Below are 14265 nucleotides of genomic sequence, written 5' to 3'. Positions count from 1 at the left end.
ATGTTGTGAGATGCCCCTTTTAATATTTCCTTATGATAGCATCTATTTTGTATGATGCTTCCACCCCTGTATTAATATGGTGTTGTCAGGCTTGCAAGCTTTCCCCTGTTTCCTCAAAATATAATGACTATCAATATGGCCAAACACATCAACGTTTATTAGACGAGACGACATTTCTCCAAAATAAAGGTCTTTGTTCTTGATTGCATTTGCAAACTATGATCTGGCCTTTTTTGTTGCTTTTGAGTAATGGCTTCTTCCTCATGGAGTGGCCTTTCAGCCCATGTCGGTAAAGGATTAATGAAACTCTCTTACCAGCTTCGTCCAGCATCTTCACAAAATATTTTACTTTCTTGGGTGGGTTTGCACATTTCATACCAACAAACTTTTATTTCTAGGATGCAAATCATGGTCTCTTTTCTTAATGATGGCTGAACATTTTCCTGCTTTTTATGGTTCTATAAATGTTTAAACACGTGAACGTGGTACCCTCAGGCATATGAAAAATTTACTTAGTAAATCATACTTAATAAATAAATCAGATTTAAATGTATAGAACCAGAACCTTTGTAAAGGCATAGTAATTTTAAATCTAAGTGTCTGAATGTGAAGAAAGAAAAAACATCTCTAGAAAACTATATCTGATTATTCTTGCATTTGGCAAAATAAAATAATTTTAGGAATATACTGTATTTGTTACAGGAAAAGCTAAACAACCTTTTATGTAGAAACACGTTAATCTTTCACTAAATTTCCCATCAACATGTTCATTTCAATTCTCATTTTCCAACATTTAAAGAAAGACCAGGCATCAAGAAGAATGAAGAATATTTATTAACCTCAAAACCTGGAAATACTCCTTAGCCTCTAATAAGATTTAAATGTTCAAGTCAAAAAAGACAGTCATTTTGCAGAATGTTGTAAATTAAGATGGTTATAGTCTTATCATATGACCCTGTTTTCATGGAAATAGAGTCAACAATACCAAATCATCATTAAAAAAGGTGGTCATTACATAAGAGCAGATGGTCATCGACTAGCCAACAGGCAGTTTTTGGTGATTTGGTAGCAGGGTAGTGTTCAGGGCCTTTTTTATAAGCTCAACAAACTTATAAAGAAGGCAGGCTCCGTTCTGGGGCCCCCTCTAGGACCTCTGGAAAGGATTGTGTAAATAAGGTTTCTTCATGAAACGAAGAACATTATGGATAACCCTGAGCATCCTCCTGATCAGACTGTTGTACAACAACAGAGTGTCTTCAGTCAGAGGCTTCTCCAGATCAGCTGTAAGACAGACCGCTGCAGGAGGTCCTTCCCGCCTGCTGCCATCTACAACAACTCTGTGAAGAAACCACATGACATGAGTTACAACAGCATTTCATTTCCCTTTGGGAATAATAAAGTATTTTCAAATTTAAATTTGAGTTCCACCAAAAAGTCTAGTTTATAAAAGTGAAACTACACTTTTTTTGTTGCATTCCTGCGCACTAATGATGAGATTTAGGAAACATATCAACTTTTTATGGTGTGAAAAAGATATCTTGATGGAACAAAAACATAGCATAGATCCAAAAATCATCACTTTTACAATCACATTATAGGGCAATTTGAAAAGATATGTATGGGCTTGTCAATTGTTAAAAAAAAAAAAAAAAAAAAAAATATATATATATATATATATATATATATATATATATATATATATATATATATATATATATATATACTTTTTTGATCAAATGAGTGCATTTCTTACAATTACCTAAAAGACTTTAATCAAAAATGGCTGTTGTAGCCTTTATCGACCCCGTCTGGGAACAGTTACAACAGTCTGTTAAAACCTTAGTAAAAACCCTGTCTTAGCATTCTAAGAAGTCATAAAAGCATGGTTTTGCTAATTTTTTGAGACATTGGGACGTCCTATTCTTCAGAGGAACTTGCTGATGTAGATTCCCACTTCTGAGGAACTCAGAAATCTTATTTGGTATTTCGATGATAAATCCTCACAAATCAATGCATTGAAGCCCACAGTTCATAATTAACAACTCAGGCTGCTGTTTCAAATTTGGCCTTGTAAGCTGGTGTATCTAAAAATGTGTTTTGGCTCTTTGAGTCTCAACATGGAGAAAAAAGGGAAGTCCATTTTGTGGAGCTCAAGTCATTCCACATAAAGTATCTGTAATATACTATATATCTTGTAATGTGCCTCTGTTTCGCATAATGTGTGTTTATTGGGACGAGGGATGTTAAATGCCCATTCTGCCGTATTAGTATGGAGTATGTTACATTTGCCGTGATGTCACTCTCTTGTTTCATTAACTTATTTACATATTTATTTATTTAGTGTCATGTCTAACGTGCGCACAAATAACTCAGACTTGACTTTTTACCTAAAAGGACTGCTTTCCTCCTGGTTCCTTCAAATTTCTCGTTCTGGATCACAGCTCTAGCCAAAATAGGTGTTGTACTGCATTAGTGTTATGCTTGGGGTGGAACAATATTAGAAAAGCATGACATTGCAATGTTATTTGTGAGTATGGCAATAATGCTATTGACTGCGTTTTTCCCACATTTCCCCACCATTTTATTTCAATTCAATTCAATTCAATTTTATTTATATAGCGCCAAATCATGAAACATGTCATCTCAAGGCACTTTACAAAGTCAAGTTCAATCATATTATACAGATTGGGTCAGATTATACAGATTGGTCAAAAATGTCCTATATAAGGAAACCAGTTGATTGCATCAAAGTCCCGACAAGCAGTATTCACTCCTGGGGAAGCGTAGAGCCACAGGGAGAGTCATCTGCATTGTACATGGCTTTGCTGCAATCCCTCATACTGAGCAAGCATGAAGCGACAGTGGGAAGAAAAACCACCCATTAGCAGGAAGGAGAAACCTCCAGCAGAACCGGGCTCAGTATGAACGGTCATCTGCCTCGACCGACTGGGGGTTACAGAAGACAGAACAGAGACACAACAAGAGAGACAAAAACGCACAGAAGCACACATTGATCTAGTAATCTGTTCTACATTAGATGGTCTATATTTTATATTTATTTGTTTGTTTTCCATAATCACGATGACCCCAGATTATTCCTTGAGCTTTTGTATCTTGGTCACTAAGATCTTTCTTTGGTGTCAGAATAAAAGAGAGTGAAAGTCAGTTCTCTTAGAAAAACATATTTGTCAATCATAGTTTTAAACTGCATGAGCCCTTAAATATTACAGGCTACCAAGCAAATTGCAACATTACTTGCATTGAATGTGATGATAATTGCAATTCAATGTATGGCGCAGCATAAGCTATTGTAATAAAAACATCTGTATGAACTGCTGTCAATCAATGCCAATGCACCTCTTAAATAAATAGTCTTTTTTTAATAATAGTTTCGATTCTCAGAAAGCATTACTTAAAAAAACTGATTGATGTGTTAATCTTTGAAGGTTACTCTGCATTTCTCTTCGATAAAATTATTACAAGTTTTAGAAAAATATTAAAAAGTTATGTTATAGGGATCAAACAACAAGGATGTGATCTCAACCTCCAGACATCCAAAATCCCAGTACGAGCAGAGGCTAATAGGACCCACAGGTCCCATAGTGACTTGGGCCTGAGAGACAAGAGTGGGAGGGTGGTGGTGTTGAGAAAGTTGGTTTTGAGAAAGTAGAGGAACACGTCTGACTTAGTAATGCCTTCTTTGGTGGCAGTTCTATTTAGGGCTGGGTGATATGGCCTAAAATCAGTTTCACAATATATTGAGCAGTTCACTTCCATAACGAAAAATGGAAAATAACACTAAGTCCGCCTGTGGTCAACATTTTACAAAGATAACTCCTTTAAAGCTATAGTTGGTAATCCTGTTCAGAAACACTTTTTTTTATTATACTGGGTAAAATCATCCTTCCGTCCTGAAAGTAGTCAATACATTATGTATTCAGAAAAAGAAGATTAATAAATGATTTCTGTGGGAGCTGCAGTGCGTTAAAAACTTTAACCAATCACTGCCATTCACACCGAAGGGCAGAGATTGGTCAGAGTTTTGGTCCTGCTCTCACCCATAGACATAATATACGCACGGCCCTCTGTCGCTCAAGTTCTGGGGGAATCCCCTCCTTGGTTGTCCCTCATGCCAATCATTCTGACGCTCTCACGTAACACCAGTGTGCGTGCTCGTTCCTTGTTAGTTTCCGCTTGCTGGCTGCGCATACACACTTCTAGTGTTTATGTATGTGGTTAGCTTAGCAGTTAGCTCACTGTATACTTTGAACATGGCTGAGAGTCACAAGAAGCAAACCGTATACAAGTTTATGAGAAGAAGAGGAAGGCCACAGTGGATATAAATAAGACCAGAGTGGATTTGGGAGATTTTGTTTTCACGTGATCCCCCTGAGAAATGGAAGAGCATGTAAGACGGCCTTGTGCGTGCAATTCAGAAAGAGTCTTGGGGAAACATCTGGAGAAATTGCAGGCCCTACTTTTAAGATGTGAACATTTACTGATTGCCAGGTGCAGCCTGTGCCCAAAACATTGCACTCACATTGAGCTTGGCGGCTTTAATTGTCAGTAGTAATAGCGACAAGGGTCTCTGATATCCTGTGCAGACAGCATCACGCTTAAACCTGGTCCTACCATCTCCCCGGTATCGGCTGGAAAATATCCCTTCTCAAGTGCTCTGTGTGCAGTACAGTCAGACTAATGTACAGATCCATGGTGCGACTGGACCAGAGATCAGATGTGGTTGTAACAAGCTTAACAGCTGCTCCTCTTCTTCCTCGACCAGCTCTACTGCCGCTTCAACGTTTGAAATTTCCTCCATTTTCCCAATCTCACCCTCTCTTTCGCTTCTTGTTTCAGACTGAATGGGGTGTAGTCATGTGAGAACAGACCGTACACGTAGCACATCTTAAAAGAACATGAGCATAGCCTACCTATAGCTACACAGCCAAAAAGAAAGAATACAGGAAATACAGACTTCTGCAAAATGACATTGATTATTGCCGTAAATTTTGGTGTCGGTAAACCTTTATTGCCCAGGCCTAGTTCTAGGCAACATATATGTAACATAGTTTCTATATGACAAGTTTTTGTTTTGTTTTTTGTCTTTTTTTTATTAATCTCTCTTTCAAAAGTACATATGTACATACAGTCAAAAACACTATATCATTATTTCTGCCCTCATCTTCAACATGCACCTGTATGACGTTGACCATGATGCTGCGATAATGGCCTTCTTCATGCCTGTGCGTTTAGGGATAGGCCTGAATAGCTCAGCACTTCACAATCCAATTATCCAAAAAAAATGCCAGCCATTTGTGGGCTGTAGATCTTTTTTTTTTCTCCACTGCATTGTCTTGCTCTAGGTTTCCATTTCTGGTCTGATGCATCATGGGAATGCATTAGAGAGCAGCCTGCATCCTAACCAGATGTAAGAGTGGCGTGCAGAAAATCGGAACCAGAGGGTTACAGCAAGAGAAAAACGCATGAACAAACGTTGCCTAAGTCAGATTATTTTATCTGTAAATGAAAGTGTGTTTGCATATTTCTCTCCAAACTGAGTTGGATGCAAGCTAGATACTAAAACAAACATGATCATTTGCAGGTGAGATATAAGAGCCTACTTGTTGAATAACTGAGCAGCAGTTCTGTACCTTTGCTCTCCCTCTCATCCACTTTGTTGTCTTTACTACCTGGTTTAGCTGATGAAAAAAGCAGTATAAACACCTCTGAGCACTCTGTTTTTACTCTGTCTCTTAGTTCTGAGTTCATTTCTCTAGGCTTTTCTGGCTGAAACCCTGACTACAACAGAATGTAAAAGGAACAACAACAAATAGGCCTTTCGTATTGTGTTATTTTTTTTTGTCTTAAGACTGCAGCATTCACAACAAAATAAGAACATGCCATTCCATTTTACAGGCAGAGTTGTTGCTGTTATTGCATTGTGTAATCAATTGATAAGATATACCGTAAGATCCATGTTGATAACTCTCTGTGTCTTTCAGGGACAGCATAATGGTGGTAATAAAGAGCCTTTGTGAAGGGGCCAGCTATTTTGGCCAACAAAAGAGAGATGATGTAATATCAGACAGAAGCCCAGTTTCTCCCTTTGAATGTTGCTGTTTCTCTCTAAAAAGTGGTTTCTGAAGGAGCCCCTGTAATGGTGGTCAACCACAACCCTGATTGGTGGTTTAAGGCAACAGAAACAACTCGATCTTTATCAGGGTTCCTTTTTGCAGGAATTACTGCATCTGCTTGGCAGGAAGGTGATCTAAGACGCCCAGGCTGCTTTCATTGCTGCCTTCAGCCCATCTGGATTGTTTGCTCGGTTGTCTCACATTTTCCTCTTGACAAAACTCCACAGATTATCTGGTGTTTATGTCTGGTAATTCCATTGATACCAAGTAGAATGATACCGTGGTCATTAAGGTGTTTGTATCATACTTTTTCCTTCCACTGAACTTTCCATTAATTTACTTGGATACAGCAAACTTTAAACCAGTCAGATCCTTAAGGGATGACCTTTTTTTGGCTCAGCATTCTTGTGGAGGTTGTCAGTGACCGACTGACAACTATGAGGACTGCGGTATTCCCTATACCGCAGTCATAACATAACATTATGACTGCCATAACATAACATTTCTGCATTTAATTTTTTGTAATTGGTCTTATGTAATGTTTTATTAGCTGTAAGCTATATTTACCAAAATTAACATATACAAACAATTGAAATACATCACTTTGAGATACTTAAGCTAATGAAGTCATTTATATCATTGTAGGTTCACCGATGGAACTGAATTACTGAAACAACCAAACTTTTCTTTGATGTTCTAATTTATTGAACATAGTTAGTTCCATGGCTGATATTTTTTAAACCAAAAAAATACAAATACTGTATTCTAAGTTTGAATTTAAAAAAAAAAACTGTCTTCTTGTTAATAAAAACAAAATCCTAAGCAGATGGGTGACTGCTTGTCAAGCATGCCCACTTCCTTCCATTCACAGAATGCAGTCTGCTGAAAATAGGAAGCAGTGATCCACCAATATTTTTTCAGATTTTTTTTTCAAGTCTTACTTCCATTACAGGTGTTCTTGTTTGTGTGTTTTTTTTATTTTATTTATTCTAAAAAAACGAAGATCTAAAAGAGTCCCTCTCTTTTGTCGATGCAACAACTGCAACTTCTTTTGATTTGGTTGCCTAGAAACAATGACTTGGTATTGATGTGTTTCATCACAGTTGCTCGCCAACTCACATGTTCAATTGTCAAAGCTGTGAGGAGATTTGCAGATATAAGAAAAGAAAAAGTCTTTATGGTGTATTTTTGCTTTTTAATCACATTTTGCTTTGCTTTACTTCCTTGGCTCTCTCAACCGAACATTTGACATCATTTACATGTAAGGCGTGCATGGAGGGCGCAAAAAGGCAACGAGGTCTCAGTGCAGAGAACCTTTTGAAATCATTTACCATAAGTAAAGTTATTAGGGATAAGTCACTGATTGTGTTTCCAGTGAAACGTTACAAAAAGCTGCAGGCTTCCTTGCTCTTTCACTCTCTCTCTGGACATATGTGCATTTTTTTCTATGCACTTCTTGCTTATGTGCATTCATATGTGTGTGTGTTGCTTCCCTCACACTTATTCTTGCATACTTGACAGAACTGTGACCTAGTTTGCTGGACAACTACAGTAAGTGAGTTTCTCTGTTTTAGTAACCTCGTATCACGTTGGGCCCCCCCCCCCCCCCCCTTCTTTTTGCTTTTGTCATATGGGAGCAGCCCAAGCGAGACTCGAGATGCTCGACTTCGGAAAACAAAAAGCATTCAATGGAAAAATGATTTGAGAGCATTTTGAAGCACAGACATGTTGTGTGTATGCGCGGCTGCACGTGGATCTCTTGCCAGCGCTCCAGGGCGTGTGGTGCCCTGCTGAGGCCCAGGGCCACCATTCTGCTACTTTACCCTCCCCGAGCAGCACGGGGCCGTGCATCTAGTAAAGCTCTCCCCCTCAGAGCGAGCGCCCTTTCTTTAGCAGCAAACGAACGCACACCCGCCCGCTTCGCTTCGTGTTCCGAGAACGCTCCAATATCCGACAGCAGACAGTTGGCTTTATGTTGATGTAATATATTTGTGAGCTCAGAAGTTATTTTGTTCACATTTTGTCCATGCACAAATGAATTATGCAGGCTTTCACAACCTTGGACTGCGCTAAGGGGCAGGTGGTGCAGCTGTCCAACATAAACATGTCTCAAGATAGAAACATTTATTTTATAAGTTATATTTTATGGGGAATGCGCAGTTGAAATCTTCAGCTGTGTGTCTGCTTGACTTTTTGGCTCTGAGATAACGGAGTGTCCCAGATGCAGAATGGACTGCATTTCTTCCCAGACAATTGTTGCGGTGGAGCGTGTGATAGTGAGTGTTGCAGCTAATTATTCGCTGTGAAAATTTTGCCTCATCTAATGCTAATTTCGGGGCTTGCTCATGTTTGCTTTGTCAACATTTCAAGTCTGTCTCACGAGACATATATGGAAGTGAATAGGAGCTTAAGAGAATAGTTTAAGTCTGTGAATCGACAGTTAATTTCTTTACTTCGTTTTGAGTGCATTGGTCTTTATGTTTGAAGATGTCCGTGCACGTGTTGGTGTTTTTGTTCCTGCTTGTACTGAATCATCAGGAGCTTTAGGTAAAGGAATGCCTGCGCTGTGGCAGATGGTTGGCATAAAGCTGGCAGCTTCGTCCTTCCTCTCCATGAGTACACCACCCACATGGCTGCCAACTCTCCCACGTGTTTACTTTTCCTCCCAGGGCTCAATCTGCACACTGTTTGCTGAGAGGAAAATCACTCCTCACCTCAGCCTTCTCCCACAGGCTTTCTCTTCTTATCGGGATCTTTAGCACCAAGCAGGCATCTCTAGTATCCCCAGTACAGGCTAGTTATTCTTTTCATCTGTCTTCAGGGGACAGATATGGTTTAGTCCTCCGAAGGGGAAATACCACCAGCTGAAAACATACACAGAATGAGACAATTTCCCTTTGAAGATGGGCTCCAATCTTTTTTATATCAGCCTTCATGTCAGTGATGTTTACTCTTTATATGTCTCTTCCTTTGTTTTAAATCTGAACTTTTATTATCCTCTTGCTTTTTCCCAACCCATTTAATGTGTGCAGTGTTTGTTCATAGAAGTTTACTAGTAAAACGCCTTTACATCAAATATAAAGTGCCCCGTGGCTTGCAAGACTGGGTATCATTTCGTCCCAGCAAATTTGCAAAACCTCATTTTAGTGTGGAGGCACAAAAGGTCCTCCCTTCTAGGCTATTGTGTGAGGATTATTCACTAGTCGTTGTTACATCTGTACCAGGATGTTCCTCACGTTCTGAGCAAATACCCTATAAACAATGGCAGGTCTCTGGGCCTCTTCATCGATATTTTCAGGCTTGCTGTGGATGGGGAAACACCATGAGTAATTTTATCATCTTATCAGCAGCCTGAGAGGATGCAGGTGGGGGGGGGGGTTTCTGTACAGATGCAACAAGCTGTTCTGCGCTCTTATCTAGGCTAACCTGGTCTGAAGGATTCATGAACAAGAAAGCACAAAATCGGGCTCAAAGGCCTACATTTTTTATATATTATTTTGGTAGCATTGCTACTATTTGAAATATTCATCATAAACCCCATGAGCCATTGCTCCCTTTTTGTCTCCCTTCCTACCTCATTACCAAATGCGACACCATAGGTTCTCTCTGACAGCATATGTTTGTGTTTTCATTGCAACCAGGAGATCTCAAAGCTTCTCTATATGCCCCTCCATCCATTCTATATGCAATTTGGAGGAGCATGTGCTTCTCCTCTTTTCCCGCCATAAGAGAAGCAGCAGAACCAAATGTGCATAGCAGCTACAGTGCTAATTAGAAACCTAATTAGAAATTAGGTGACGGCACAGAGCACCACAAGCCCAATGTCAGCATGAGAAGGTTGTAGCCTGTCTTAGTCCAGTGTGAACGGGGCTTAAAGCAGTTTCAAATAGCTTTCACTGTCTTTCTTGGTCTAACAATGTGGCCTGTAGCGTTTTACTGCTGCTGTGCTTTGTGAGAAACATAACTGCGCAGATTATATTCTATTTTAGTCCTGTTTTGCCATGACAGCAATTATATCAATCAATCTAGCTATTTCCTAGACATACATGCAAGCACTTCCTGTATTTTTCCCTCATAGTTCAGTGAGTAGAGGAGTCAGCTTAGAGTAGATGCACGGCTACTTGACCCAGTTCCCTGTTCCAAGTTCACATCTTGGCTCAGAGGGAGGGTATTTTCATAACTGAAATCATTGAAGCTTAGCTCTCAGTTGATGGCGCGAATCTATAAAAATATTAGAAAAAATGTACAGGTCAATAGTGAACAAAAATTTGCTTACAGTCATGTCTAGCCTAACTTTTCTGATCTGCCGTGGTGCGCATTTGATCATAGGTTGAACGTGAAAAGGGTATTTCAGCACAAGCTGCTGGTTTTGTCGTGTTGGTGAACATTAGAAGAACAAACAAGGGTCTTGCCCATTCTTTTGCTAAAGATAAAAACTCATTCATTATTTGCAGCTGAGATTGGCATGGTTCAGGCACAATTGCAGGAAGGGGCTGTGCAGACAGGAAGTGGAAGTGCAGAGAGAATATTTTTACTGCCGGGTGGATGCTGGGGGTACGCAGGTGTGGTTCGCTCAGACGGTCCAAATGTCCCCGTTAGCCTGAAACCCTCATTTGTTTCCAACCAGGAATTACTTAACTGAATTTTCTGTAATTAGATCTTAATTACCATAAAATTTTGTTTTACCACCCAATTCAATTTGTTATTTTCCAACTCCTCACAGTTAATAATGAGTGGTTTCTAATTAAAACACCTAACTGGTAAAGGGCTAGAGAGTTATAAAACACAAGCTGTCTGAACTGAGCTGACACCATTTATTTCTGTCTTCCACCGGCCTGTTCTCTCCTGAGCTAATGACCTCCTTCACTTCTCCGACTGAGTAGCTTTACTGCAGCTCTGCCCTCACTTACGGCCTGAAGCCGAGGCCCTGCCTGCTGGAGTCACAGTAGGAGGCAATACACCTCAGTAGGAAGTGACATATTGAATGCGTGGCTTTAATATGCTGTTGTTAAATGGTGTTTGGGATCATGAGTCAGAAAGGCAACCAGGCATGGGAGTTCAGGTGACCCATCCCTCATGAACGATATGCAAAAGGTTAATGAGTTTTTCCCATGTTAGGGACACATGTATATGTGAAGATAAGATGACAAAATAAAATCGTGTTCTAAAAATTCATAAATAGTTAAATGAGATTGAACATTGAAGTCTTTATCGTGTCTGTACGTAAAAAAAAAAAAAAAATGCAATAATTAGAAATGCCAGTGGTTATTGCTGTTTGCAATTAGCAGGTCGGTGTTTGGTTAAAATGTGTTAAAATAAGCCAGAATAAGATGGTAATCATTGGCTAGTGTCGTTAAACGCGCTAACGGTTTGAAACTTTTATCCATACAGGGCAGAAAAAACAGAGGTGCTGAGCGATGATCTTCTACAGGTGAGCATGAACTGAACTGACAGTAACGTTATGAGCATTACGCACTGCTCAAGCTGTTTTCGTTTTTTTTATCCAGATGATGGTATTGAGGCTTTAAATAATGATGGGTTCAGAACTGTCCAAATGTTAAAGTAAAAGTCCTAGATTGACTGGCGTTTTCTTTTTTTTTCCTTCTTTCTTCAATCTGTTTAGAGCATAAAATGACAGCGCACAGCCCCTCTCTAACATATTGCTGTGCACTGCCAGTCAGGTGGCTGAAATAGGGTGTTATAATACTTCAACTTTGCTGAGAAGAAAATTGAATGCAGATTTTTGTGGAAAAATATGCAGACAGCCCAGTGGAAAGCAAAGGAGCTCCACCCTTGCAGCTGTTTAAAAACTAGTTGGCAAGTTAGCAGCATGTCTGCAAAGCTGCCAACAGCAGCCTCTTTCCAAGCGGAATATCCGGTAGTTACACTTGTGTTATTTATTTTTTTTTATAGAGAGAAGAACAGCCAAAAGCTATATTTTACGGCATTGTCGCTTAAAAGCTACTAACTTTGTTTTCGCCTATGTCTTTGCATGTGGTGTGCTTTGACTGTTGACACCTTCATAATTTGCTGTGAGATTTATCCGAGCAGAGTGAGCCAGTGAGAAATAAAATAAAAGCTCCAGTCGTCGTCTTTATGAGCGAGAGTCGGCAACTCTACCCTTATGCTGGGAATTATACAGACTAATGTTAGCTGGCTTTTTAGTCAGGCCATCTAATCAGGTACAGAGGGAAGCAGTTACTCAAAAGTTATTCTGCTTGTAGCTTGCCAACAGTTCTCCTTTAGTGTCCACTTCAGTCCGTGGTTTTTGCAATTGGAAACATTCCTAGATAGCTTTGTCTTCTTGTTGAGAGAGAAAAGATAGGACCTTCTTTCAGCAAGCTGGCCAGCAGTGCGCAATATGGAAGGGCTGCACTACTATATGTTGCAAGAGAAATATCCAGCCACTCTGACACTTTTCTCTGGCATCTCAATAAAATGGCTTTACGCAGTAGGAATGACATTACTTGGTTTTTTTTGTGGTTCCATTTTTAAGACGCTTGTATACCCTGAAACCGGCCCGGAGGCCGTTAAACCAAAAAGCACACAATGAATCGTTAAGCTTTCAGAGAGGTGACAGTAGCTGTGAGAACAGGGGTGCGTCTGTGTTTTAGACTGCACAGCGTTCAGCTGTGTCCTGTCTGCGCACAGGTGGAGAAGCGTCTGGATCTGGTCAAGCAGGTGACACACAGCACTCACAAGAAACTGACCGCCTGCCTGCAGGGTCAGCAGGGCGCCGAGACCGAGAAGAAATCTGTCAAGTCACCTTCTGTGAGTGCCCGTCTCTCGGACGCTGATGCGACGCCGCGTGGTGACTGACGATGATGTCTTTGTAACATTATCTCTCTTCGCTGACAGAAAAAGCTTCCGCTCACAATCCTGGCACAGTGCATGGAGGAGGGAGCAGCGGTGTTAGGGGATGACTCTCTGCTGGGGTAACACTCCACTTCATGGACACAGTTATCGTTAATTACTGGTTTTGCTTTTTTTTTTTCTTTCGTTCTTTCGTGAATCTTTATGTTTTCGATTGTATTCGTTGCCTGTGACTTTGTTTTTGGTTGCTACGCAACAGTAAGATGCTGAAGTTGTGTGGGGAGACAGAAGACAAGTTGGCACAGGAGTTGCTGCAGTTTGAGCTCCAGATAGAGAGAGATGTGGTGGAACCACTTTATGTCCTCGCAGAGGTAAGCCTTGCGCAAGTGTTATGCTTTGGCCTTATATTTCTCCGTCTTTGCATCACAGCTACTAATACATTCCTTTGTAGGTGGATATCCCCAACATCCAGAAACAGAGGAAGCACTTAGCTAAACTTGTCTTGGACATGGACTCAGCACGAACAAGGTGAATGGCGTTTAAATCCCAGGCTGCAATCCGCTCCTGTTAATGTCACACTTGGGGTAAAAAATATGACATATCCAGTGCAGTAGTTCTGTTTTTCTTCCCCCCCCCCCTTCCCCCCCCATGACAGATTTCAGCAGTCATCTAAGTCATCCAGCCACCCAAGCACAATGCAGCCCGGCGCCAAGTCCGAGTCCCTCAGAGAGGAGATGGAGGAAACAGCCAATAGGATGGAGATTTGTAGAGTGAGTCACCAGACAGAGCAACACATTAATCATGTCCTCCTCTGCTTCTTTTTCTCTCTGATTTAGAAATGTTGTGAACAGATTAGACACAAATGGCCCACATTGCTGGGATCTTTTATTTCTCTACTTTCATTTTTAGGATCAGCTGTCTGCAGATATGTACAATTTTGTGGCCAAAGAAATAGACTATGCAAACTACTTCCAGACAGTAAGTAAATCGAAATTTAAACCGCTGAAATATTTTTTTTGTTCAAAGTTACACAAAAAAAGCCAGCCTGGGTTCTAACAAGATAACGGTGCCTTTCAGAACTATTTATGCACCTTGAACTTTTACACAATTTGTCTCCTTGCTGCCAAAAACTTTAATGCATCCTAATGAGATTTTATGAGATAGACCAAGTAGTGCAAAATTATGAAGTGGAAGAAAAGGGATGCATTTTGTTGTTTTTTTTTTACAAATAAAACTACAAAAAGTGTGTCATTGATATGTTATAAGCCCCTGCAAGTCAATACTTTGTAAAACAATATTTTATTAGAATTACAGTATT

General features: G+C 40.1%; 1 protein-coding gene across 6 annotated transcripts in view; it reads left to right on the top strand.

Moving 5' to 3' along the window:
- si:ch211-114m9.1 (rho GTPase-activating protein 44) overlaps positions 1 to 14265 on the top strand; it is a 34874-nt gene that overhangs the window by 4264 nt on the left and 16345 nt on the right. For all 6 annotated transcript variants that reach the window (XR_004932937.1, XM_036147936.1, XM_012871061.3 and 3 more), the window contains exons 2-8: positions 11526 to 11565; positions 12786 to 12905; positions 12993 to 13069; positions 13207 to 13318; positions 13399 to 13475; positions 13603 to 13717; positions 13857 to 13925. Coding sequence is in view for 5 of the 6 variants with exons in the window: in XM_036147936.1 (XP_036003829.1) it covers positions 11526 to 11565; positions 12786 to 12905; positions 12993 to 13069; positions 13207 to 13318; positions 13399 to 13475; positions 13603 to 13717; positions 13857 to 13925 (610 nt within the window). In the remaining variant the exon portion in view is untranslated. The remainder of the gene's footprint in view (positions 1 to 11525; positions 11566 to 12785; positions 12906 to 12992; positions 13070 to 13206; positions 13319 to 13398; positions 13476 to 13602; positions 13718 to 13856; positions 13926 to 14265) is intronic.

The sequence above is a fragment of the Fundulus heteroclitus genome, chromosome 16 (assembly GCF_011125445.2).
Source record: "Fundulus heteroclitus isolate FHET01 chromosome 16, MU-UCD_Fhet_4.1, whole genome shotgun sequence".
NCBI classification, from domain to species: domain Eukaryota; kingdom Metazoa; phylum Chordata; class Actinopteri; order Cyprinodontiformes; family Fundulidae; genus Fundulus; species Fundulus heteroclitus.
Note: the sequence above shows the minus strand (reverse complement) of the source record. Positions and strands in the feature narration are given on the sequence as shown.